Below are 27707 nucleotides of genomic sequence, written 5' to 3'. Positions count from 1 at the left end.
TAATTTGCCTGTTTAGTCTTAAACGTTCCAAAGCGGCGCAAGGAAGCAAACCTTTCAAACAGATTTGCTGTGGAGTGTGTCTTATGAAACTATGCATCAGTGCCAGCGATATCAGTGCCAGAGGTATAAGGGACGTGGAAAGTCTCGACAGTTGCTGGACTTCTCTCGCCGATGGGACTTCTCCTGTAATTCCCTAGAACCGATGACTGAGCCGTTAAGGTCACATACTTTCATGGACCCGCAGATGACAAGATTAACCAGAACAACGGTTTCATATTTTGGAGCATGCATATTTCGTTCTGATGCACTGCATGTAAATAAGTAGGCTACATTTTCCTTGCAAAGCATTTGCAATTACTTCGGTAGCAATACGGTTATAGCTTGTCACAAAGGAAAATAGGCTAATGAAAAGGCATGAGATCCGCAGATTATAAAACTGCTGCGGATCCGTTCTCGCAGAAACACTGGACATTTGAATACCCTACTGTACTTGAACTGGACATAGTACTGAAACTGACTACTCGTTTAAATAGCTACCTCACAATTGACGATCCTTCGTTTCAAAATTAAATTATTGTCGTACTTCCGGGGTTCTTTCCAAGTTTTCAAACGTAAAAAACACCCCCACCCACACCACGCACGGGGTCACGTGTGAAAGGAGACTCACCTGGACGCACAGCGTCACGCCCATACCTGTTAGATCCAGGAAACCTGGCGCTGTCAGAAGCCTTTGTACATTTTCTAGAGCTGTCGTCTTATTCTTCTATAATCTAATATTGGATATTGGATTGAACTACATTCTTTACTTTGTAAAGGACGCCCACGAGGTAAGTTTAACGTGGATTGCATATAGCCTACTGCATAGCTTATGTTACAGTCGCTCATTTATTAACAACCGTAGCTTTCACAACTTCTTTCCATCGCAACTGGGTGGGGTTTATTCTTCTACTCGCGAAGAATGTTACTTTTTATGTACGCTAGTATTTATGAGTAAGGATAGCCCAATTGAGTTTTGTAATATAATACCAGATTTGCAGACACGTTTGGAACATTAAACATAATCTGGTTTTGTGTTTTCGTCTTATCTTCCCACAGTCTCTTTGTTTTTGAAGAACGTGGTTATGAGGGTAGAGCGCTTAAATAGCCTCGGTGCTTGGTCTGACCGCAGTTACCTGCTTAGGCCGTACGGTGTGAGTCACTTCTATATCCCGTCCAATGGCTGTTATAAATGCAGCACCTGTGGACATTTTGAGCTGGAATCGTTTTAGGCGCTACATCATGGTTAAAAGCGGTTTATAGTGCGCATTTTAGGAACAGTAAAGATAATTAAGGCTGTTCATATTTCTGTTCGTCAGCTTGTCATTTCGTGGCTTTGTAGAATTCATTTTCTGCCACTCGTGTTACTTTATTGCCACATTCCCAGAGTAGCCTACATGAAATGTAATTTGCAAAAGTGTGTGTGTGTGTGTGTGTGTGTGTGTAGCTATGTGCCAAACGCATAAGTAATTAATTCGTTCATAAAAACTAGGTTTATCCTTTTTATACGCTGTCATATTTATCCAGTTGGTCAAACGGTTGTACATTTTGGTAACCATAACAAAAATCAGAATTTTTTATTTATTTATTTATAATAAAACAATTTGTTTCGACAGTAATATACTTCACTTTGTTTAAATCGGGACATGATAGGCCTATCGCATAGCGTATGACCATGCTGTTTTGAAGCATGTTTTTGTTATCGTCTTCCCCCCCGTAAATTCACAATGGCTATTCTGGGCTTATTTACCCTTTCCTTCCTAGCCGAATTAACGGCGTTGACAACTCCGATCGTAACAAAGACCTAACAGATAACAGCCCATACTTGCTAAGTGACGTCAAATCCAGCTTTAGCTGAATTAACTATTAACAATGACGTCGGATTCTCACAGTGCCCTTGGAGCTGGGTAAATGAGCCCTCTCTTGTGCAGAGTCGAAGTACAACGGCGGCACTGACTCAGAAAGCCGCCGTTTGCGCACATTCAAATGCCTGCGTTACTCACATTGACAGATGCATGCACACACACGTACGATGCTGCGGTGTGTGCTTATAACGCCTAGCTGAAAAGCAGAAGACTGAGAATCTGTTCAGAGATTAAACCAGCCAGGCAAGATCTAACATGTCGCCAGTGCAGTGCACTGTGGGAACTGTAGAACAGATGCAGTGCATGTTCACACATACACACACACACACACACACACACACACACACACACACACACACACACACACACACACACACACACACACACACACACAGAAATGCATGTATCTGCATAAAGGCAGTCATAGGCATGGATTTCGGGCCCTGTGAAAAGGTCTAGCATTGATAATATCTACATCTAGCACACACACACATGTACACACTCTCATCCACACACTGAAACACACACACCCACATGTACACACTCTCATCCACACACACCCACACTCTCATCCACACGCATACACCCACATGTACAGACTCTCATCCACACACGCATACACGCATACATGCAAACACACACACGCACACACCAACAGTCTCATCCACACACTGAAACACACGCATACTGAGACGCACACTCACTGGCTTATATGCAAAGCTAATTCTTGTTACATTATTGGCATTTGGCAGACACTCTTACCCAGAGCGACGTACAGTTGATTAGACTAAGCAGGAGACAATCCTCCCCTGGAGCAATGCAGGGTTAAGGGCCTTGCTCAAGGGCCCAACGGCGGATCTTATTGTGGCTACACCAGGATTAGAACCACCAACCTTACGGGTCCCAGTCATTTACCTTAACCACTACGCTACAGGCCGCCCCTTGTTGTGCATTTTAAATGACATTAACAACACATTAACATATTGAGAGTGATGAAGTTGTACATGCATACATACAATACTGCTTTACTCACATTTCCTGTTGGTGTTGGTAGCTATCTCCATTATTATTGCTTAGCTATAATATCCTGCTATTGTGCCGAATTAGTAGTTTGTTAAAGCAGTCTGCTAACTCACATGTATGTATGTATGTGCAATGTCATCACTCGAGATGTTAATATGGGTTACAGGTGTTCTCTTTTACGCATTGACCAAAGACATCTAACAGTAGTCATGCTTTGCAAACTGTTTGTTTCGTGGTAAATGCATCATTCTATGAGTTTGGTAGGGTGTCCTGATTACTGATGCTTGCTAGTATTATACTGGCTCTCTAGCTGATAGCTAACCAACTAGCCTACATACTTGCTAGTTATAAACAATCTTTCCTTTCTGACTGGAACCCGAAATTTGATATCAAAGTTCCGAAAACTGATATCAAGGTGATATCAAATTTCAACAAATTGTTATGTAAAGAAAAATGATTCAAAGTTATAACGGCTTGCCACACACACACACACACACACACACACACACACACACACGTGTACAGACTCCCATCCACACACTGAAACACAAACATACTGTTCACGCACATGCACATACACATACACATACACACACATGCACACACACAGTGTTGTTCTGAGTAGCACACTCTAACTTCTGTTATCTGATATGAGAGCCAGCTATGTGTGGCCTTTTTTGCATGCTTTGTTTTGGCTCTTTTTTCCCACTAGATCCTGAAACAAAAGTCAACGGAATATCTGAAAAACATTTGCATACAGCGTTGTTTCCAACTGACTGCCTAACAGTTGAATGCATTTCATTTGAATTCCTGTGAGCAGTATCTTGTGCCTACTAGGATAAACAGTGTAATTCAGTGTGCATTATGCAGGAGTGTCCCATTTTATAAAGACCTTGATTAGCTACGTCGTAGTGCTGGGCTAGAACAAGAACTTGCACCCACACCAGCCCTTTTGGACCCCTCTGGTCTAATGGGAGACTGTTCCCGGGTCAGTATTGTGAGTTCTGCTTTATTATTTGTGTATAATGGGAGACTGTTCCCAGGTCAGTGTTGCCAGTGGTGCTTTAGTTTTTGTTTTGTTTGTTTTGTGGACTGATGGTAAACAGTGCATAATCATTATGCCTGTTATCTAAGCAGTTAAAAGTAGAGATTTTTAAGCTCATGGGTTCTTGGTCCTTTTAGAGTGCTGTGGGATTTGCACTCTCTGCTCTTTGGCCATGAAATCCCTGGTTCTTCATGCTGGAAACCCCCCAGACTCTAATCCACCCCTGCAGCACTTGAAGCTCAGCTAACCTACAGTACATTACCCTGTGACATTATTCCTTATCTTCATGTCTGCTTTGATTTGGTTATATATTCTGTTTGAAGTTGTTTGACTTGTGACGGTTATACACTGCACAGTTTTGGGTTCCTCTGAAAAGCAGCTGTTCTTTTTCAGAGCTGTAACGGGTCGAGTCCGTGGGCTGGGTGGGCCCTGCAGATTACAGGGGACGTGGGGATGGATGTTGTCGGTCGGCGGATTAATGCTACAATTATCCCCCCAGCTGCATTTTCATCTGTGTATAAATGCTTGCGGAGAGCTTCGGAATTATATAAGGAAGATCTACAGAGGGTTTCTCCTTTTGTCAAAAGGGGGTTTGGTCAGAGGAGAGGGAAAAGGTTGTGTGAGCTATTGATCCACAGTCGTAACACGAAGGCAGGCTGTGGCGCATGCTTCTGGAAGGCTCCGTGATGAAATATAAGAAATTCATCACCATCATGCAGGCGGCCATTGGAGTCGCTCCTCTCAACAAGCGAGACATGATGCCACAGAACAGGAAGCTGTGGCGGCCAATAAGGTGAGTCTGAACCAATCAGCAGCGCAGGAAACGCCAGCACTGATACATAGGCTATTGAGGCAGCTTAGTGGCTAAGGTACATGACTGGGACCCGGAAGGTTGGTGGCTATACACAACTATAGTGTAGGCACGATAAGGTCCTTGAGCAAGGAAATTAATCCCACATTGCTCCAGGGGGGATTGTCCCCTGTTTAGTGTAATCAACTGTAAGTCGCTTTGGATAAAAGCATCAGCTAAGTAACACATTTTTATTATTATTACTATGATGATACTGTGTGTACTATATCACAGAGCATTACCGAGACTGTGTGAACTACATCACAGAGCGTTACCGGGACTGTGTGTACGACATCACAGAGCGTTACCGGGACTGTGTCTACTACATCACAGAGATTTACTGAGACTGTGTGTACTACATCACAGAGCGTTACTGAGACTGTGTACTACATTACAGAGCGTTACTGAGACTGTACTACATCACAGAGCGTTACTGAGACTGTGTACTACATCACAGAGAGTTACTGAGACTGTGTATTACATCACAGAGAGTTACAGAGACTGTGTATTACATCACAGAGGGTTACAGAGACTGTGTGTACTTCATCAACGGGCCATCCTATGCCAGCTCCAGGAGGTTGCTCCACATCAGCTCTTGGATTTTACTTTGTGTTGGTAGACAATGATGAGATGTTCTGAGACTTAACGTCTTGAGAATGTTGGGCTTTTCTGAACACAGTTACGGACCTGGAATATCAATTTGTTTTGTAATGCGTTTTTCATCGTGGCACCTGGCAAACTTTAAATGGTTCCACCAGCAAAACAAAACTGACTATGAAGCTCTAAATTTGAGGAAATTTCTGAGGAAGTTCTGAGGAATCTCGAATTCTGCTGCGATATGCAGATGTTTGGCTCAGTATTTTGTGCAAACAGCATGAATCCATGGATCCATCCTGTCTTGTGTCAGTACAGGTTGTTGGCAGTGATATAATGGTTTGGGGAATGTTTTCTTGGCCCTTTTATACTAATTGTGCAATCATTCCTCAGCATTGTTGCTGGCCATATTCTACCCTTTTTCAAATGGATGCTTCTCAAAGGACAATAGGCTATGGTACAAAGCACACATCATCTCAAGTTGGTTGCATGAACATCAGTGTCTTGAGTTTACTCCTATGGCCTCTGCAGTCACCAGATCTTAGCCCAATAGAGCACCTTTGGGGTGAGGTGGAATCGGAGGATCTGTGGCTAAAATATCTGTAGGAACTGCATGATGCTGTCAAGTCACCGTGGGGGGGGGGGGGGGGGGGGGGGGGGGCGGGGGCGGGGGGGCTGTGCTGATTCTGGCTTGAAGTCACTTGCGATGTGGACCGTTGTTAGAGAGGTGAACCTCATAAAGTGGCCGCGGGGCAGGCCACTGCCTGCATGATTGTGTCAATAGGTGTGTGTGTGTGTGTGTGTGTGTGTGTGTGAGAGAAACCGTGAGTGTGTGCATGATTGTTTTACATGATTGTGTCAATATGTGATTGTGGACATGAGTGTGTATGTGTGATTGTGTGATTGTGTGATTGTGTGAGTGAGAAACCGTGAGTGTGTACATGATTGTTTACATGATTGTGTCAATATGTGATTGTGGACATGAGTGTGTGTGTGAGAGTATGTGTGTGATTGTGTGATTGTGTGATTGTGTGTGTGAGTGAGAAACCGTGAGTGTGTACATGATTGTTTACATGATTGTGTCAATAGGTGATTGCGGGCATGAGTGTGTGTGTGACAGCGTGAGTGTGTGCGTGATTGTCAATGATTGAGTGAAAGCATGATTGTGTGTGTGTGTGTGTGTGTGTGTGTGAAACCATGAGTGTGTGTGATTGTCTGTGAGTGAGTGATTGAGTGATGCATGTATGAGCATCAGTGTGTGTGTGTGTGTGTGTGTGTGTGTGTGTGTGTGAAACCATGAGTGTGTGTGATTGTCCGTGAGTGAGTGATTGAGTGATGCATGTATGAGCATCAGTGTGTGTGTGTGTGTGTGTGTGTGTGTGTGTGTGTGTGTGTGTGTGTGTGTGTGTGTGTGTGTGTGTGAAACCATGAGTGTGTGTGATTGTCCATGAGTGAGTGATTGAGTGATGCATGTATGAGCATCAGTGTGTGTGTGTGTGTGTGTGTGATTGTGTGTGTGATTGTGTGTGTGATTGTGTGTGTGATTGTGTGTGTGATTGTGTGTGTGATTGAGTGTGTGTGTGATTGTGTGTGTGATTGTGTGTGTGAGTGTGTGAGTGTGTGAGTGTGTGAGTGTGTGAGTGTGTGTGTGTGTGTGTGTGTGTGTGTGTGTGTGTGTGTGTCTGTGTCTGTGTCTGTGTCTGTGTCTGTGTCTGTGTCTGTGTCTGTGTCTGTGTGTGTGTGTTTAGCTGTACAGTGACCCGTGGTCTCTCTCCTGTTGTAGGGATTACTCCTCTGGTGACCTGGTCCGTAAGAGCAGCTCCTGGGACCGGTTTTGCTCCGAAGCCCAGTACCTGTGCCTCCACCGCCTCTCAGTACCACGCTGCTCCCAGCTCAAACAGGTACACACTGCTGCTCCCAGCTCAAACAGGTACACACTGCTGCTCCCAGCTCAAACAGGTACTCACTGCTGCTCCCAGCTCAAACAGGTACGCACTGCTGCTCCCAGCTCAAACAGGTACACACTGCTGCTCCCAGCTCAAACAGGTACACACCGCTGCTCCCAGCTCAAACAGGTACACACCGCTGCTCCCAGCTCAAACAGGTACACACTGCTGCTCCCAGCTCAAACGGGTACACACTGCTGCTCCCAGCTCAAACGGGTACACACTGCTGCTCCCAGCTCAAACGGGTACACACTGCTGCTCCCAGCTCAAACAGGTACACACTGCTGCTCCCAGCTCAAACAGGTACACACTGCTGCTCCCAGCTCAAACAGGTACACACTGCTGCTCCCAGCTCAAACAGGTACACACTGCTGCTCCCAGCTCAAACAGGTACACACTGCTGCTCCCAGCTCAAACAGGTACACACTGCTGCTCCCAGCTCAAACAGGTACACACTGCTGCTCCCAGCTCAAACAGGTACACACTGCTGCTCCCAGCTCAAACAGACAAACTGACTCTGCCAATCAAGTGATCCGTCTGCATGTATTCATTGATAAGCTGAAGCTGGTACTCATTATGTTATACTTAACCAGTACACATATCTAGATGTACCTTGATACCCTCGCTGCAGTCCTGCTGAAAATCAAACCCACAACCTTGGTGTTACAAGCCCAGTCCCCTAACGACTATACTTCACTGGCTCCCCACTAGCTGTCTCAGTTACTCCTGTGATCTGAATTGTTACATACAGTCAGTACTATGCTAATGACGTAAGCATGGATAGGGGCAAGTCAAAGTAGAATGCGGTACATGAATGTAATGTGGCACAATGTGTTATTAAATGAGCTGTCCTGAAAACATACTTTACATCGCAGAGGTGAATCATTAATGCATTCCACAACTCCCAGCTGAAGCAAACAATCTATCTTAACTTATGTGACCAGTAAGAGTTGTGATAGATCTCGCACGAAGGGCGGAGGTCTTGTTTAGCACTGCTGGTTACAGTACTAATAGCAGTAGTAGTCTAGGAGAAGCAGTTGGTATTAGCGTGGAAGCAGAGGCAGAGGCAGAGGCAGAGGCAAAGGCAGCGGTAGAGGTAGCTGGTAGTGTCAGTGACAGCTACATTATCTATTATGGCCCAGTGTTGGTAGCTGTAGCAGTAGTGAGAACAGTAGCACTATTACTACTGTAGTTAACCAAATCAAAGCTTCTATATTTGCCAGAGCAAATTTCTGGCTCCTTTCTATAGGCAGAGTAATGAGCAGACCACTTTTCAGTATTTGATATTTATAGTCAGCCACAAGGACTTTTCAGACTAGAAAACCACCAGGTGTCAGTAGAATTATTTATATTTACTTATTTACTTATGCAGAGAGGATATGAGATATCAGATTCACTGTTATGAGAACCAGGCAGTTCAGCAAGAGCATTGAAATGCAAAACCAGGACAGGCCTCAGTGAAAGTTGATGACATGAGTTTTGGGTAATTTGTGTTGTTATTGGAGTTGGATATGAGCTGAAAATGGAAAACATCTGTTTGATAATATATAGCATCTGTACATAAAGGCTTGTTTGTGTTTTGTGGGATTGACCTAACCAAAATGTATCTTGATTCAATTTAGAATCCCATCACGCACTTCACTAAAATATTATCCACATTGTAGACCCAATCAACAATAGACAGGACAGATGCATTATGGGATGTGGATGTGTCGTGCTGTGCTGATGGTGGGTTTATGCTCAGTTAGTGGAACAGGCTGTACAGTAAGATGGAGATTAAAGGATAACCTTAAGAATAGCTCATAATTGGTTTTGCTTTTTGTTTTCTATAAATCTGATGTTATCACTCTAGTGCTTTGAACCGTGCTTCCCTCTAGGGTTTTCAGTGCACTTGTCCCTGGTTATGATTTGCACTTTAGTGTACATCACATTTGTGTATTCAGAGTGATGTGTCTGAGTGTGAGAGGGAGTGCGAAAGAGGGCGAGACTGAAATATGGGCACTACGTTCTGCCCTGGTTCAGCCCAAATCCTGTTCAGTTCTGTCCCGTTTACAGGTCTGGGGACACTCGTAGTAATACTAACCGTTCGCTCTGTTTATTTGTTTATGGATCTCTTTGACATCCGGCTGGTTCGGTGACTCACGTTCTGTATAGAGTGGCATTTCTCTGGCAGTCTGCCTGTAGTACCATGGACTCACCTGGGTATCCTAGTGCATCACGCTTAGGTGGAGATTTCAGACAACAGCGTGACCTGGGGTGGGCAACCCTGGTCCTGGAGAGCTGCCGGGTGTGATTTTGTTGTTACTCAGCGCTTAATTGACCAATGAAAGCAGTTAATTGCACAGTTAACTCGCCTCACTTTATTTCTTGGGTCTGAATCGTCTGCAGATTTTCAGGTGTAAACAAAAAGCAGCGTATTCTGTGGCTCTGTAGGACCAGGGTTGCCCAGCCCTGGTCTACTGGTCTTCAAACGCTTGGCCTCGGTGTGACCTGCTCGGCTCGGCATCTCTAATGACTCCAGTCCTGGGGAGGGCAGGGCTGTGGGATGTGGGGAGGTGCTGCAGACTCCAGTCCTGGGGAGGGCAGGGCTGTGGGGAGTGGGGAGGTCCTGCAGGGCTGCATGGGGGTGGTGTGGTCCTGCAGGCTGCTGTTTACCCCGCGGTGGCTGTGGGATTTGTGGGGAATGTAGGGCAGTAGAATTAGGCTTACGTCAGCGCCGGGGCGGTCTGGTGAACAGTGGTGTGGGGAATCGGTGATGCGGACAGGGAGATGCGGTGAGCGGAGAGGGGGACAGGCATGAAGTCGGTGCTGTCGCTGCACAGGAAATGGGCGCACACGGCCAAGACACTCCGCATCCTGCAGGGCTACGTGAGTCCGTCTGTCCGCGTCAGAGCGTGGGTCCGTCTGTCCGTCCGTCCGTCCGTCCTTCCGGGTCAGAGCACTGGTCTGTCCGTCTGTCCGTCTGGCTGTCTGGCTGTCTGTCCACGTCAGAACCCCCGGTCTGTCCTTCTCTCTGTCTGTCTGCATCGGAACCCCGGTCTGTTCTTCTCTCTGTCTGTCCACATTGGAAACCCGGTCTGTCCGTCTGTCTGCCTGTCTCCGTCGGAGTGACGGTTTTTCCGTCTGTGAGCCAGATTTCGGAAGAGGAGAACGAGCCGGTTCCAGGATCACCTATGTTTTCAGTGCAGACAGGAACTCTTAAACTTCATACAGGATGTTTGAACCATGACAGACTTCCATAAATTAGCTTTTCACTTTTTAACGGGTGTACTGCATCTGTACTGTTGTGTCATTTTAGCATTTTTTCCTACAGAGCCCTACAATGGAGGACACAGTATGGGAACAGTTCAATGTCACACTACACCGGGTGAGTGGCACTCCTGTGCATTCTGCCCCAATGCATTTCATTCATTATATTCTGCCCCAATGCATGTCATTCATTACATTCCGTCCCAGTGCATTTAATTCATTACATTTTGTCCCAATTCATTACATTCTGTCCCAATGCATTATTAATGCTTTGGGACAGAATGCTTATTGTGGCTACACCATCCCCGGTGTAGCCACAATAACATCCGTACAGCCGTTGAGCCCTTGAGCAAGGCCCTTAACCCTGCATTGCTCCAGGGGAGGATTGTCTCCTGCTTCGTCTGTAATGTAATGTAATGTAATGTAAGGATTGTGCTAAACGTTCTTGCATAAGCTCTTGAGTATTATGTAATTAAGTTCCCCCTCCTCTCCCTACACGCCCCCTTCCCACCCTTCCCGCAGGACTCGAAGATGGGCTTCGGGATGGCGGTCTCCGGGGGTAGAGACAACCCCAACGTTGACAGCGGGGAGACCTCCATCATCGTGTCTGACGTGCTGCAGGGAGGCCCTGCGGACGGACTGCTATTGTATGTGCTGTCAATCAATCAGTCAATCAATCAATCAATCCATCACTGCTCTCTCTGCAGTATCATTGGCTGTGCTGTGTTTTGCGAAACCACATACTTCGCATACTACTCATACTCAATGAAAATGAAAGCCTGAAATTTAGTACGAGTAGAATGCTCGTATGCGATTACGAACACAGCCATTGTCACAAAGGCAGGGCCTTATATTGGGTACAGGGTCAGGATGGATTTGGGTTTGCTCAAATGGGATGTGGGGGGAGGGGAAGGGGCCAAAACAAAGCCCTGATAAGGATTCTGACATCCTTGTTCAGTCTGGTGTCATTTTGAGGCAATGTTTGGGAGCAAGATTAAATCACAGCATCCTCGTGTTCCTGTGTGGAAACTGCGCCTTGGTAGTCTGCAGTTTTATAAAAGTTATTGCTAAGACTTGCTATTTCCACTTTTTCTACCGGTAATGAAAAACATTTCCACTGCGTGTAACTGCACATGTTATTTCTGTAAGTATAATTATTGGCATGTGTTGTGTTTTTGACCTCCAGCGAGAATGACCGGGTTGTTCTCGTTAACTCCACTCCTATGGACAACGTGCCTCACTCATTCGCAGTTCAGCAGCTGAGAAAATGCGGGAAAGTGGCCAAAATAGTGAGTGCCTGTCACTTTCCTTCTAAGAAACATCTCTTTCACGGCGTAGTTTTATTTTATTTTGACTGTGATAGTTTTAGTTTGTTTGTATAGTTTGGTGTTGGTGTACAGTACTGTGCAAAAGTTTTAGGCACTCCAAGGCTTCCAAGGTGAGGTTGCTGAAGATAGTTTAATGTCAGAAGTCATACACCATGGCAAGACTGAGCACATCAACAAGACACAAGGTAGTTATACTGCATCAGCAAAGTCTCTCCCAGGCAGAAATGTCAAGGCCGACAGGGGTTTCCACATGTGCTGTCCAAGCTCTGTTGAAGAAGCACAAAGAAACGGGCAACATTGAGGACCGTAGACGCAGTGGTTGGCCAAGGAAACTTAGTGCAGCAGATGAAAGACACATCATGGTTACTTCCCTTCGCAATCAGAAGATGTCCAGCAGTGCCATCAGCTCAGAATTGGCAGAAACTAGTGGGACCATCCACTGTGCGGAGAAGTCTGGTCAGAAGTGGTCTTCATGGAAGAATTGCGGCCAAAGAGCTATACCTCCAACGTGGAAACAAGGCCAAGCGACTCAGGAACTATGCACGAAAACACAGGAATTGGGGTGCAGAAAAATGGCAGCAGGTTCTCTGGACTAATGAGTCAAAATTAGAAATATTTGGCTGTAGCAGAAGGCAGTTTGTTTGCCAAAGTGCTGGAGAGCGGTACAAGAATGAGTGTCTGCAGGCAACAGTGAAGCATGGTGGAGGTTCCTTGCGAGTTTCGGGCTGCATTTCTGCAAATGGAGTTGGGGATTTGGTCAGAATTAATGGTCTCCTCAATGCTGGGAAGTACAGGCAGATAATTATGTATCATGCAATACCATCAGGTAGGCATCTGATTGGCCCCAAATTTATTCTGCAGCAGGACAACGACCCCAAACATACAGCCAATGTCATTAAGAACTATCTTCAGTGTAAAGAAGAACAAGGAGTCCTGGAAGTAATGGTATGGCCCCCACAGAGCCCTGATCTCAACATCATCAAGTCTGTCTGGGATTACATGAAGGGACAGACGCATTTGAGGCTGCCTAAATCCACAGAAGAACTGTGGCTAGTTCTCCAAGATTTTTGGAACAACCTACCTGCTGAGTTCCTTCAAAAACTGTGCAAGTATACCGAGAAGAATTGATGCTGTTCTGAAGGCAAAAGAGTGGTCACACCAAATATTGATTTGATTTAGATTTTTTCTTCTGTTCTTCTGTTCTTCTGTTCATTTCTATTTTTGAAAGCATTCTTATTTTACAGCATTTTTTCACACCTGCCTAAAACTTTTGCCCAGTACTGTATATCAGTAATTTGTAATATATTTACTTATTTGGGGGTAATATGCTTGCTATTTGGAGGTTTAGGTCCGATGTTTGTCCTTGTGCTACTCGGTAAAGCATCTCTAACCTTCACCCCGCCACTACAGGTCGTGAAGAGGCCCAAGAGGGTTCCGATTCGCGCCCCCTCTCCTGAAGACCGTGTGTTTGGCGCCGCGGATTACCATGACGACTACGACCGGCAGAGCATTTATAGCGCGCGGAGCGGCCAGACCGACAGCAGCTGGCAGGGCGGGTACCCCCGCGACCGCAGCCCTGAGCGCAACCGGGGAGGCTACCTGGACCCCGAGTACCGAGGGCGGGACTACGACCGCGACCGCGACCGCCTCCACGCTGGGGAGGGCGGCAGGGGCCGGAGCAGGGAGCGGGGCCGGAGCCCGGACAGGGACTTCCGGCGGGATGGCAGCAGGGGGCGCGCTCTGGACAGAGAGCCCAGCCCCGAGCCACGGGGCTACCGCAGAGACCGCAGCAGGGGCCGGGACCTCACCCCCGAACCCCGGAACCACCCCCGGGACCGCAGCCCTTCTCCCCGGGGCTATCCCAGGGACCCCAGCCCGGCCCGGAACTACCCCCGAGACCGGAGCCCTTCCCCCCAGGGCTATCCCAGGGACCCCAGCCCAGCCCGGAACCACCCCCGAGACCGAAGCCCCTCTCCCCGAGGCTATCCCAGGGACCCCAGCCCAGCCCGGAGCTACCCCCGAGACCGGAGCCCTTCCCCCCGCAGGAGGTACGAGCCCCGCCCTCCGGAGCCCCGCCCCCGGGCCGCCAGCAGGGATCGCCTGCAGGACCGCTCCCCCTCCCCCCCACCCCCACCCAACCGCAGCCGCGTACCAGAGCGCAACCTGGAGCCCCTGGAGAAACCGGTCAACGTCGTCCTGCAGAAGAACCGTCCCAACGAAGGTGAGCGCCTCGTCCCCGGGCTCGGAGCGCCTCGGCCTATCGGTGCGGGCCCGCGCCACGATCAGCCAATCAGAGGGAGGTGCTCGGCCCTGGCCCCTGTTGGCCGTAGGAACAGGATCAGGCAGTGGCACGCAGGATCTCACGGAGCTGACGACCCCACGGTCAAAACAGGTTTCTAGATTCAGTGGCAGATGATTAGCCTTCCCATGAGTGTCGTGCGTGGAGCGTGTCGTCGTCATTTTTATGTGATTGCCCATCCCAGTGCGACTGTAATGTCTGTGTTATGTAACGTCTGTGTAATGTTTGAGCATAAAGCGTGTAGCTTCACCAATACAAATATTCCATTCCATTTTATGTTATTTGTATTGTAGTGGAGTACAGATGTAGCATTAGTTGTTTCCGATTAAAATGTGTTTTGTCATCATAGAATCATTTTAATCTGTTTTGTGGTTACATAACATTGTTGTCATGTTTGTTGTGTGGTCATTGAGTGTCATTACAATGTTTGTTGTCAGGTTAAAGAGTATCATCCTAATATTTGTTTATAGATCATATCATTGTAATGCTAACTGTATGGTTGCAGAGTGTGGTGTTAATGTTAGCTGTGTGGTTGAACAGCACAGTTTTAATGTTAGCTGTGTGGTTGCAGAGTACGGTCTCCGTCTGGGCAGTCAGATCTTCATTAAAGAAATGACCAGCACTGGACTGGCTAATAAGGACGGGAACCTGGAAGAAGGAGATATCATTCTGAAGGTATGACACACACTGCATGTCTCGGGCTCAGACACTCGTGTTCTCGGGCTCAGACACTAAGTGTTCTTGGTCTCAGACACTCGTGTTCTCGGGCTCAGACACTAGTGTTCTCTGTCTCAGGCGCAAGTGTTCCCTCCCTAAAACGGTTCCATCCTGCAGATTAACGGGACAGTGACAGAGAATATGTCACTGGTGGACGCGGGGAAGCTGATCGAGAAGTCCCGCGGCCGGCTGCAGCTGGTGGTGCAGAGGGACCACCGGCAGGTCCTGATCCGAATCCCGCCCATGGTGGACAGCGACTCGGAGCCTGACGGTGTGTACAGGGATCTCGTTTTGCCTGGGAACGTGTGAGAGGGCTCACTTAGTCACCCAACGTCACTGTTCATTTCAAGATCCACTCTTTACTGCTCACCTTAAAGACTCCGCCCACCTTACTGCCAACCACTGAGACTCCACCCAATTTACTGCCAACCACTGAGACTACACCCACTTTACTGCTAACCACTGAGACTCCGCCCACTTTGCTGCTAACCACTGAGACTCTATCCACTTTACTGCTAACCTCTGAGACTCCACCTACTTTACTGCTAACCTCTGAGACTCCACCCACTTCACCTCTGAGACTCCACCCACTTTACTGCTAACCACAGAGACTCCGCACACTTTACTGCTAAACACTGAGACTCCGCCCACTATACTGCTAACTCTGAGACTCCACCCACTTTACTGCTAACCTCTGAGACTCCACCCACTTTACCTCTGAGACTCCACCCACTTTACTGCTAACCTCAGAGACCCAACCCACTGTACTCTGCAATGCCACCGCCTGTGCCACAAGCTCTAGAGTGAAATCTGTGTGTTCTGCAGTATAATCTCACCCCACTCATAATCCCTCTGTTGTGGATGATTGTCACGGCTGTAATCTGCAGCAAAGCCAGCTCCCACCACTGTCCCCTGCAGCTCTCCAGGGGCGCAGAGTGCTTATGTTCCCATGCGGTTTTAAACCCTCTCACTGTTTCTACACTAGATATCTCTGAGATCGAGTCGTATCGCTCCTACTCGCCCCAGGAAGACCGCCAATCCCACCATTCCGACCTGTCCTCCCATTCCTCCACTGAGAGGCTACGGGAAAAGCCCAGGTAAAGGCGGTGACCTAATGCTAAGCTTTTGCTTGTCTGCTATGGAATTGCTCTGAAGTTTCTTTTTAGAAATTATGATGTAGGGGCGGCCTGTAGCGTAGTGGTTAAGGTAAATGACTGGGACACGCAAGGTCAATGGTTCTAATCCCGGTGTAGCCACAATAAGATCCACGCCGCTGTTGGGCCCTTGAGCAAGGCCCTTAAACCTGCATTGCTCCTGCCTAGTCTAATCAACTGTACGTCGCTCTGGATAAGAGCGTCTGCCAAAATGCCAATAATGTAATGTAATGATCCTTTCTCAAATTCCTCAATCTCAACACACCCTTGTCCTCCTTTAAAAGACTTATTTACTGATAACTGCACATGCTAATCCCCATTTCATTTCAACTGTTGACTGCTTTGTTCATTACCTAATTCTACACAATTTTCCTGTCATTTAATTTTTTGTTTGAATCACTGTAAATGTATTCTGGTTATGCACTTAGCTTTTTAAGCAATGTTTGTGTTGATTGATGCATGCCTTCTTGGCCAGGTCAGTGTTGTAAATGAGAATCTTTTCTCAATCGCTTTTACCTGGTTAAATAAAGGTTGAACAAAAAAAAAGAAAAGTCAGTTTTGTCTAGATGTCTAGGAGTCTAGGTGATGTGTTGGAAAGTGTTTTTTGATGTTGTGTTGGGTAAACTGTAGTTTTTGGTATTTTAGGGAAGACCCCCCTAGTAGACTGGCTAAGATGGGTGCCATGCCAACACCATTCAAAATCCCTGATGACCACCTACCTGCCGTGGAGAAGAGGGAGGAGTCACAAACAATGAAGTCTCCAGGTATCCACAATGCAACAGAACCGCTCAATACCATAGAGTTCTAGTTCATTCCTCTTAGTATCAGAGGAAGGTGCTTTTGGATTCTCTCCATCTCACGCATGCGTAGGTCAAGACCGTATAACAGTCACCTGTGTTGCAAATGCCGTAAAGCAGTCCCCATAGTAGCTGCATCATCCACCCATCTGTTCCCATGAAAGTTTCTCGCAAATTGAGTGGTCTTCACCATTCACGTTTGCCTGCTTTTATTGGGCTAACATAGCTGCTGACCATACGGTATCAGTGGCAGTGTTACCAACACTTTTGCAGTCATAAGATGGTTATTAGGGAAGTTTCCTTGTAATTATGTTGGTATGAGTCATCCAAATATGCTATAATGCTATATATGCACCAGCGGTGAGGGAGGCCATCAAACTGAAGAAGGGAGGCCTTTTGGGCTTGGCTGGCCCGGGCCATACGGTCCCTGTATAACCAAAGTGAGAGCTGTGTCTGCATTCTCGGCACAAAGTCAAGCACGTTTCCTGTGGGTGTTGGACTCCGCCAAGGTTGCCCCTTGTCACCGGTCCTGTTTGTGGTATTCATGGACAGGATCTCAAGGCGCAGCCGAGGTGAGGAGAGTGTCCGGTTTGGTGACCTCAGAATTGCGTCTCTGCTTTTTGCGGATGACGTGGTTCTGCTGGCTTCATCAGACCGTGACCTTCAGCACGCACTGGAGCGGTTTGCAGCCGAGTGTGAAGCGGCTGGGATGAGAGTCAGCACCTCCAAGTCCGAGGCCATGGTTCTCTTCCGGAAACCGGTGGATTGCTCCCTCCGGGTTGGGAACGAGTCTTTGCCCCAAGTGAAGGAGTTCAAGTATCTCTGGGTCTTGTTCACGAGTGAGGGTAGAAGGGAGCGTGAGATCGACAGGCGGATCGGTGCAGCGTCAGCAGTAATGCGGGCGTTGCACCAAACCGTCGTGGTGAAGAGGTCGATCTACATCCCAACCCTCACCTATGGTCACAAGCTTTGGGTAGTGACCGAAAGAATGAGATCGCGTATGCAAGCGGCCAAAATGAGCTTCCTCCGTAGGGTGGCCGGGCTCAGCCTTAGAGATCTGATCAGCATGCCTCCCAGGCTCCTCCCTTTGGAGGTTTTCCGGCCTCGTTCAACTGGGCGGAGACCCCGAGGTAGACCCAGAACTGGCTGGAGAGATTATATATCTCTCCTGGCATGGGAACGCCTCGGGATCCCCCAGGAGGAGCTGGAATGCGTTGCTGGGGAGAGGGACACCTGGAATACCCAGCTTAGCCTACTGCCCCCGCGACCGGACTCCGGATAAGCGGGTGACAATGGATGGATAGATGGAGATGGGCAGATGACGTGGATGCTTATAAGGGCTGCCTTATGTCATCCATGTTACAGGTGACTGTTGTTATAAGGTCTCATATCCAAATGTGCTTTAAAGCCCCAGCTCTGGCCATTCTCCGGAATTCATAGAATAAAATGTGTAACTTTCCTTCTGAAGAGATACATATTAATGCACTTAAGGTAGTCATTGCTGTGTAAATGACTCTTGATCAAAGTGTCTGCTAAATATAACATATAATGCACTTGTGGATACTGCGGTTGGAGGCCAGAATGTAATCTGCAGTGCTGACTCCACCCATTTCACTCTGACTGCTATTACGCGTTTCTCATAGTTGAGATCAAGGAGCGTCGCCCACCCATTCCAAAGATCCAGCTTCGCCCCAGTGAAGAGGACCTGGAGATGTATGGGTGAGTGTCCTGAACACGGCTGTGGCAACATTAGCTCAGGAGGTAAGAGCAGTCGTCTGGCAGTCGGAGGGTCGCCGGTTCGATTCCCACCCTGAGTGTGCTGAAGTGTCCCTGAGCAAGACATGTAACCCCCAATTGCTGCTCACCATCACACGTCGGTGTGTGACGTGTGACGTGTGACGTGTGACGTGTGACGTGTGACGTGTGAATGGGTGAACGAGAAGCATCAATATAAATGCCAGCTATTTACGAGTGAGTGAGTGAGTGAGTGAGTGAGTGAGTGAGTGAGCGAGCGAGCGAGCGTCAAGCCTCTTCCTGGTTGCTCTGCCGCAGGCCGAACACAACGATGGTGAGGTTTGTGAAGGGCGAGAGTGTGGGGCTTCGGCTGGCGGGGGGAAACGACGTGGGCATCTTCATCGCAGGACTGCAGGAGGGCAGCCCTGCCGAGCAGGAGGGCCTCCGCTCCGGCGACCAGATCATGAAGGTACGGAGAGCTCTCCCATATACGCCCCCTCCAGCACAAATTCACAACTAACTTCCCTTAGGAAACCTATCATCCACCATGTGAACAGAGTAGAGCACGCGGGAACTGATTATATTGTCTGCCAATATCAATAATTGCTAACCAACACGGAGCTGTATATATCCAATTCACACCCTAGTTTGGGATGCCCAGTCAATCCTGACCGTGTTCGTGGGTCAACAGGAGTGTGCAGACCACAGTTCTGTTTGCACATACCCAAGGCTTTGACACACAGCACTCACTGTAAGGGAGACGTAGTTTACATGGCTGCCCCCTGCTGGCTGTGCGTGTCCCTGCAGGTGAATAACACAGACTTCCGAGGAATGGTGAGGGAGGATGCTGTGCTCTTCCTGCTGGAGATCCCGAAAGGCGAGGAGGTGACCATCCTGGCACAGAGCAAAGCTGATGGTGTGTTCCCACTCTCTATTACTACTGCTGTTGATGATAACTTTAGTAACACTTTACAACAATGTTGCAAGAATTGGCATTGATTTTGTACTGAATTTGTTGTGGCCCTGCTCCTTGGTTTGCAGTAATGAGTGAAGAGGGGCCCTGTCTCTACTTTGGGTTTCAGTGTATGAGGACATCCTGGCGTCGGGCCGCGGGGACTCGTTCTTCATCAGGACACACTTTGAGTACGAGAAGGAGACGCCGCAGAGCCTGGCGTTTGGCCGGGGCCAGATCTTCAAGGTGGTGGACACACTGTACGGCGGGAAGCTGGGCAGCTGGCTGGCTGTGCGCACGGGCCAGGACAACCAGCTCCTGGACAAGGGCATTATCCCCAACAAGAGCAGGTCTGACCCCTGACCCCTGACCCCTGACCCCATAACTCATGCTCCATCCCCAGCACCATTCAGTGCGACTTCCATTCTGAGCCTGTAAATATGAGCATGGATTCTCTGGTCCTCTTTTCCGCCATAGATGGGCTGAGCTGTGATTGGACAGGCTGTGTGCTGTGATTGGACAATAATAATAAGTAAACACATAAGTGAACCACAAATCTGGAAATGAATTAAATGAAATGAGTCCATGCTATATGGGTGATCACTCTGTGTTTAACAGTTAATGTGTTGATCCTTCTCCTAATAGGATTGAAGGCATTTGATGCTTTGAAAGGGTGATGATTATAAGGGTTTACGATGTAAAACTGTTTGTCTGTCTGTCGGTCTGTCTGAATGTCTGTCTGTCTGTCTGTGTGCGATGCAGGGCGGATCAGATGGCCAACGTGCAGAACGCCCAGCGCGCAGCAGGCGGCGATAGAGGAGATTTCTGGCGGCTCAGGGGTCAGAGGCAGGGGAAAGGCAAGAAGAAAGACCTGCGCAAGAGCAGAGAGGACCTGACCGCCACGCCCGTCACCACCCGCTTCCCTGCATACGAGAGAGTGGTGCTGAGAGAGGGTGAGTCACACACACACACACACACACACACACACACACACACACACACACACACACACACTCACACTCACACTCACACTCACACTCACTCACTCACTCACTCACTCACTCACTCACTCACTCACACACTCACACACACATACACACTCTCTCTCACACACACACATACACACTCACTCACTCACTCACACACATACACCCACACACACACCTGTACACACTCTCTCTCACACACACACACACACACACTCACACACACACACACACACCCACACATACACACTCTCTCTCACACACACACACACACTCACTCACTCACTCACTCACTCACTCACTCACTCACTCACTCACTCACTCACTCACTCACTCACTCACTCACTCACTCACCCACCCACCCACCCACCCACACGTACACACTCTCTCTCACACACACACATACACACTCACTCACTCACTCACACACATACACCCACACACACACCTGTACACAGTCTCTCTCACACACACACACACATATATTGGAGAAGGGGGTAAATGAATGAGTTTCTTGTTAATCTGTGTGTGTATGTGTGTTGCGTGTGTGTTTCAGCTGGGTTTAAGAGACCGGTGGTCCTGTACGGACCGATAGCAGACGCAGCCAATGAGAAGCTGGCGGCTGAACTTCCTGATCTCTTTGTCATCGCCCGTGAGTTTAATCCCCATCACTGAGAGATTACACCTTGTCTGTTAGCTTCTCTCTCTGTCTCCCTCTCTCTCTCATTTGCTCTTTCTCTCTCTCCCTGTCTCACTCTCTGTCTCTCTCACTGTCTCCTTCCCTCTGTTTCTCTCTCACTCTCTCTCTCATTTTTTCTTTTTCTCTCTCGCTCTGTTTCTCCCTCCCGCTTTCTCTAAAATTCAAATTCAAATGAGCATTATTTGCATGACAAGTAAAATTATTTTGCAAAAGCATATGTTAATGAAAAACCATAAAAATAAACCCCCACAATAAGATGTATGTAATAATAAATAATAATCATAATATGATAATAATGACCCCTCTCTCTCTCTCAGGGACGGAGCCGAGAGATGCAGGCTCAGACCAGTCCTCTGGGGTGGTGAGGCTCAACACCATTCGCCAGATCATCGAGCAGGTACAGAGTCCCACCCCCTCGCCCCACTTTACAGCCTACATACCCTGTGTGAGACACACACACACACACACACACACGTACACTCTCACACACACACGCACACACGCACACACACTCGCACACACACTCCTACACTTTGACTCACACTCCTGCACATTTATTCAGAAGAGAACTGTGGATATCCACACTGTCCTGAATTGGCAGTGGGTTTTGCATGTGTGTATTGCTGAAGTTGCAATTAGACATTCCAAATTATAAAAAGGCAAACAAATAAAATGTATTTCGTGCACTTACTGTACAGGCTTGCATGCATTCTGAATGGCAGAAGTGATGTTTGTGTCTGTAGCAGAGGGGCAGAGAGACACTGACGGCTTTCTGTTTCCTGTTTCCTGTCCCCCAGGACCTGCACGCCCTGCTGGACGTGGCTCCTAAGGCAGTGGACACGCTGAACTACACGCAGTGGTACCCCATCGTCATCTTCTTCAACCCCGACAGCAAGCAGGGCGTGAAGGCCATGAGATCCCGCCTCATGCCCTCATCCAACCGCAGCTCACGCAAGCTCTACGAGCACGCTGTCAAACTGAGGAAGACCTGCGCCCACTTCTTCACCGGTCAGCAGCCCCATCCACCTGTGCCCATACTCCACCTGTACTCCACCTGTACTACACCTGCACCTGCCCTGTGCCCATACTCCACCTGTACTACATCTGCACCTGCCCTGTGCCCATACTCCACCTGTACTCCACCTGTACTCCACCTGTACTCCACCTGTACTACATCTGCACCTGCCCTGTGCCCATACTCCACCTGTACTACACCTGCACCTGCCCTGTGCCCATACTCCACCTGTACTGCACCTGCCCTGTGCCCATACTCCACCTGTACTGCACCTGCCCTGTGCCCATACTCCACCTGTACAATCCCCATACTCCACCTGTACTACACCTGCACCTGCCCTGTGCCCATACACCACCTGTACTACACCTGTACTACATCTGCACCTGCCCTGTGCCCATACTCCACCTGTACTACACCTGCACCTGCCCTGTGCCCATACTCCACCTGTACTCCACCTGTACTATACCTGCACCTGCCCTGTGCCCATACTCCACCTGTACTACATCTGCACCTGCCCTGTGCCCATACTCCACCTGTACTCCACCTGTACTACACCTGCACCTGCCCTGTGCCCATACTCCACCTGTACTACACCTGTACAATCCCCATACTCCACCTGTACTCCACCTGTACTACACCTGCACCTGCCCTGTGCCCATACTCCACCTCCACCTCCACCTCCAAATCCTCCCCATAGCCCCCCTGTAGCCTGCAGTGCGTGTGTGGGTAAGTGGGCTTTCTAAGTTGGCCGCCTGTATTCCCCCACAGACACGATTGACCTGAACTCTGCGAACGACGCCTGGTACGGCAGCGTCAAAGACTCCATCCGGGAGCAGCAGAACCGGGCCGTCTGGGTGTCTGAGAGCAAGGTACTCCATCTCCTCCCCTCCACCTCATACTCTCAATAAACGCACTCTCCCCAAACGCCACAGCTGCTCCAGCGTTACTGTGTTGTGTCTCAGATGGACGGCTCAGAGGACCTGGACCTGCAGGAGGACCGCATGTCCTACCTGTCGTCCATGAGTGCGGACTACCTGAGCATGGACAGCCGTCTGATCAGCGACTACGACGACACCGCAGACGAGGGCGGGGCCTACACGGACAACGAGCTGGACGAGCTGATGGACGAGCCGCAGGGCGTGCCGCAGGTGTCCTCCATCAGCCGATCCTCCGAACCCGTCCTGCCCGAGGAGGTGAGCCACCGCGTCTGTCAGTCTGTCTGTCACTCAGTCTGTAAATCAATCAGTCCATCAGTCTGTCTGTCACTCAGTCTGTAAATCAATCAGTCCGTCAGTCTGTCTGTCACTCAGTCTGTAAATCAATCAGTCCGTCAGTCTGTCTGTCACTCAGTCTGTAAATCAATCAGTCCGTCAGTCTGTCTGTCACTCAGTCTGTAAATCAATCAGTCCGTCAGTCTGTCTGTCACTCAGTCTGTAAATCAATCAGTCCGTCAGTCTGTCTGTCACTCAGTCTGTAAATCAATCAGTCCGTCAGTCTGTCTGTCACTCAGTCTGTCAGTCCGTCAGTCACTCAGTTGCTCAGTCTGTCAGTCACTCAGTCACTCACTCAGTCACGCAGTCTGTCAGTCACGCAGTCTGTCAATCAATCAGTCAGTCTCTGTCAGTCCGTCAGTCAGTCCGTCAGTCAGTCAGTCCGTCTGTCCGTCTGTCAGTCAGTCTGTCAGTCTGTCAGTCAGTCAGTCTGTCTGTCTGTCTGTCAGTCAGTCAGAAAGTCAGTCAGTCAGTCAGTCTGTCAGTCGGTCTCTCTCTCTCCCCTCAGTTTCACAGGCCTGTCCCAGAGCCCCGCAGTCCCATGAAGAGATCAGGGAGCAGAGAGGTTCTGAGGGACCCCAGTCCCCCTCCTTCCTTCGTTCCTGAACCCCCCAAGGTGACCACCCCCCCCTTATTCCAGCACCAGGCACAGGGCATGTGATGTCATTGTGTGATGTCATAGGAGTCCCGCACTGGGCAGCTGTGCAGGGCGTGTGATGTCTGGGAGCGTGTGTAATGTCACAGGACACAGGGAGTGTGATGTCATAGGAGTGCATGTGATGTCACAGGAGTCCTGCACTGGGCAGCTGCTCAGCTCTGCCTGTGTTGTTGTCCAGCCCAGGACGCAGGACAGCAGGAAGGGGGACTCTCACTCCAGCACTCCCGGCAGCAGTGACCAGGACCGGCAGGACCCCAAGCCCCTGCCCCCACCCGTGGCTCTCAAACCTAACCGGGGCTCCAGGGGGCCCCATGACGCCCAGCCGGGCCCCGAATCCCCCACGAAGAGCCAGGATGACCCTGCCGAGAAGTCCTTCATGGGGAAGGTGAAGGCCTTTCAGCAGATGGAGCACCAGGCCAGAGCTCAGAGAATCCTGGAGCTACAGGAAGCCCAAAATGCCAGGGTCAGTGTAACTGTGACTGTGTGAGTGTCACAGTGACAGGAGGTCCAGAGTGCCTCGGTCAGTGTGTGTGTGTGTGTGTGTGTGTGTGTGTGTGTGTGTGTGTGTGTGTGTGTGGGTCATGCCCATGTCTGTAGATGTGTAATGGAGACCATACTCTACAAGTACAGATTGATTCTTCTTTTGGCAGGTGGAAATAGCCCAGAAGCATCCAGACATCTATGCCATTCCAGTTAAACCACCAAAACCAGACCACAATCGACCACAACCAATAGGGTAAGACCACAACCGACCACAACCAATAGGGTAAAATCACAATCGACCACAACCAATAGGTTAAGGTTAAGACTACAAATGACAGCAGCCAATAGGGCAGGACTATAATCTTCCAAAGGCTATGTGTTAAGACCACAATTGACCACTGACCATGGGGTATGAACTCGCTGCCCCAAACTACAGCCCCATCTTTCTGCTATGCATACTCCATACTCACTCTCCCAAACTACAGCCCCATCTTTCTGCTATGCATACTCCATACTCACGCTCACAAACTACAGCCCCATCTTTCTGCTGTGCACACTCCATACTCACTCTCCCAAACTACAGCCCCATCTTTCTGCTGTGCACACTTTGTGCTGTGCTGTGTGTTTGTGTGGCTGAGGTCTGTCCTGTGTGTTTGTGTGGCTGAGGTCAGTGCTGTGTTTGTGTGGCTGAGGTCAGTGCTGTGTTTGTGTGGCTGAGGTCAGTGCTGTGTGTTTGTGTGGCTGAGGTCTGTCCTGTGTGTTTGTGTGGCTGTGGTCAGTGCTGTGTTTGTGTGGCTGAGGTCAGTGCTGTGTTTGTGTGGCTGTGGTCAGTGCTGTGTTTGTGTGGCTGAGGTCAGTGCTGTGTGTTTGTGTGGCTGAGGTCAGTGCTGTGTGTTAGTGTGGCTGTGGTCAGTGCTGTGTGTTAGTGTGGCTGTGGTCAGTGCTGTGTTTGTGTGGCTGAGGCCTGTCCTGTGTGTTTGTGTGGCTGAGGTCAGTGCTGTGTTTGTGTGGCTGTGGTCAGTGCTGTGTGTTTGTGTGGCTGAGGTCAGTGCTGTGTTGGTGTGGCTGTGCTCAGTGCTGTGTTAGTGTGGCTGTGGTCAGTGCTGTGTTGGTGTGGCTGTGCTCAGTGCTGTGTTAGTGTGGCTGTGGTCAGTGCTGTGTTAGTGTGGCTGAGGCCTGTCCTGTGTTCAGTTCCAGCTCGGTCCCGGAGCCTCAGACCCCTCCCCCCAGGCCACCGTACGAAGAGGAAGAGGAAGAGTACCGCCGGCAGCTGGCCAATCGGACCAAGGGCTATTACTCTCAAGGGGGGAAATACAAGGACACTGAGCTGTAGATAGAGCCCCGCCCTCTCATAGGGGCTCCACCCCGCCCCTAACAACCACACCAAGTGCCCCGACCCTAACAACCACTCCCAAGTGCCCCGCCCCTAACAACCACACCCAAGTGCCCCGTCCATAAAGCCAATCCACAAAAGCGTTTGTCTGTCTGTCTGTGGGTTAGGTTTTATTCCCCAACTCCTCTAGAGGTGAATGAGACCTCACTGCTGTTCACGTCTTTGTTGCTTAAACTGCTAGCGTACCTGGCTAACACAAAACTTTCTCACAATGCTGCAGCCATGTATTGGCAATGTTATAACAGACAAAACATTGTAGTACCTTTGTCAGGACATTTTGTGTTTGCTGGGTGGTTATGAGTATTGTATGCCATCCAAGCTTTCCTATCCCTGAACTTGGGTAATTTGTGGCCTCTGTGCATATAAATGTCACTTATATTATACTGATTTTTTTAAATTTTAGACTCTGTTTATATATAAACTTTATAAATAAAACTTTAATCTGCCAGTTCTGAAGTGCCTTTGTCAGTTGAACATGCTTGGTCTACAGTCTGTCTTTCTATCACCTTGAGGGACTAATGGATAGTTTTGCCAAAACATGTCATGTGCGATGCATGCTTGATTGTTAAAATGAACAGAATCTGTTTTCTGGCTTGTATAAGAATCTGTAATCAATGCTACAGATTGTGGAGTTTTGAAGCACAACATAAGAATGAGGTATCTCGACTTTCAAATCGTTTTTTTGTTGAATTACTGGGAAATTCAACAAAGAAGTTGTTTTCTGGCCAAACGACCTGTGACTAAACTCTCTTTTCTGCATGGGAGAGGAGTGGATTTGCTGCTTCCTGTGAAGTGACATATCTTGTTGGTCTGACGACCTTTGTATTGAATGTACGTGACTATGGCTGTGTTTGAAACTGCATACTAGCATATGACTCGATACTAAATTTCAGGCTGATTTTCATTGAAATGTAGTGAGAGAGGTGGCACGGATGGTGCAGTGGGTAGCACTGCCGCCTCACAGCAAGGAGGTCCTGGGTTTGAATCCCTGTCGGCCGGGGCCTCTCTGTGTGGAGTTTGCATGTTCTCCTTGTGTCTGCGTGGGTTTCCTCCCACAGCCCAAAGACATGCAGGTTAGGCTGATTGGAGAGTCTAAATTGCCCGTGGGTATGAGTGTGTGAGTGAATGGTGTGTGTGCCCTGCGATGGACTGGCGACCTGTCCAGGGTGTATTCCTGCCTTTTGCCCAATGTATGCTGGGATAGGCTCCAGCCCCCCTGCGACCCTGTTCAGGATAAGCGGGTTAGGATAATGAAAGAATGAATGAATGAATTAATGAATGTAGTAAGAGTAGTGTGCTTCAGTTTCTTCCTTCAGGGACAGGTTTAGACTGCGCTTGTTCAGGGACAGGTTTAGACTGCGCTCGTTCAGGGACAGGTTTAGACTGCGCTTGTTCAGGGACAGGGTTAGACTGCGCTCATTCAGGGACAGGTTTAGACTGCGCTTGTTCAGTGACAGGGTTAGACTGCGCTTGTTCAGTGACAGGGTTAGACTGCGCTTGTTCAGGGACAGGGTTAGACTGCGCTCATTCAGGGACAGGTTTAGACAACTCTTTTGATATCTGGTGTAGAGGCAAGTTTGGTATTGTTATCTTACAAAGCTTACATTGTCCT

At 48.8% G+C, this 27707-nt stretch overlaps 1 protein-coding gene across 1 annotated transcript; it reads left to right on the top strand.

The window, feature by feature from the left end:
* Positions 1-676: 676 nt before the first annotated feature.
* On the top strand, positions 677-26551 carry tjp2a (tight junction protein 2a (zona occludens 2)). Its single transcript, XM_061263051.1, has 24 exons — positions 677-827; positions 7197-7314; positions 10673-10726; positions 11131-11255; positions 11795-11897; positions 13347-14157; positions 14807-14910; positions 15070-15223; positions 15938-16049; positions 16752-16870; positions 18547-18622; positions 18956-19106; positions 19445-19553; positions 19720-19939; positions 20352-20542; positions 21132-21227; positions 21593-21672; positions 22073-22283; positions 23059-23159; positions 23253-23483; positions 24070-24177; positions 24398-24682; positions 24870-24955; positions 25894-26551. Exons 3-24 carry the CDS (start codon positions 10682-10684, stop codon positions 26033-26035), a joined length of 3660 nt encoding a protein of 1219 aa, XP_061119035.1. The 5' UTR covers positions 677-827; positions 7197-7314; positions 10673-10681; the 3' UTR covers positions 26036-26551.
* The last annotated feature ends 1156 nt before the right edge of the window (positions 26552-27707 follow it).

This window comes from Conger conger, chromosome 12 (genome assembly GCF_963514075.1).
Source record: "Conger conger chromosome 12, fConCon1.1, whole genome shotgun sequence".
Taxonomy (NCBI): domain Eukaryota; kingdom Metazoa; phylum Chordata; class Actinopteri; order Anguilliformes; family Congridae; genus Conger; species Conger conger.
The sequence above is the reverse complement of the archived record's forward strand: the minus strand, read 5'-3'. Positions and strand labels throughout refer to the sequence as shown.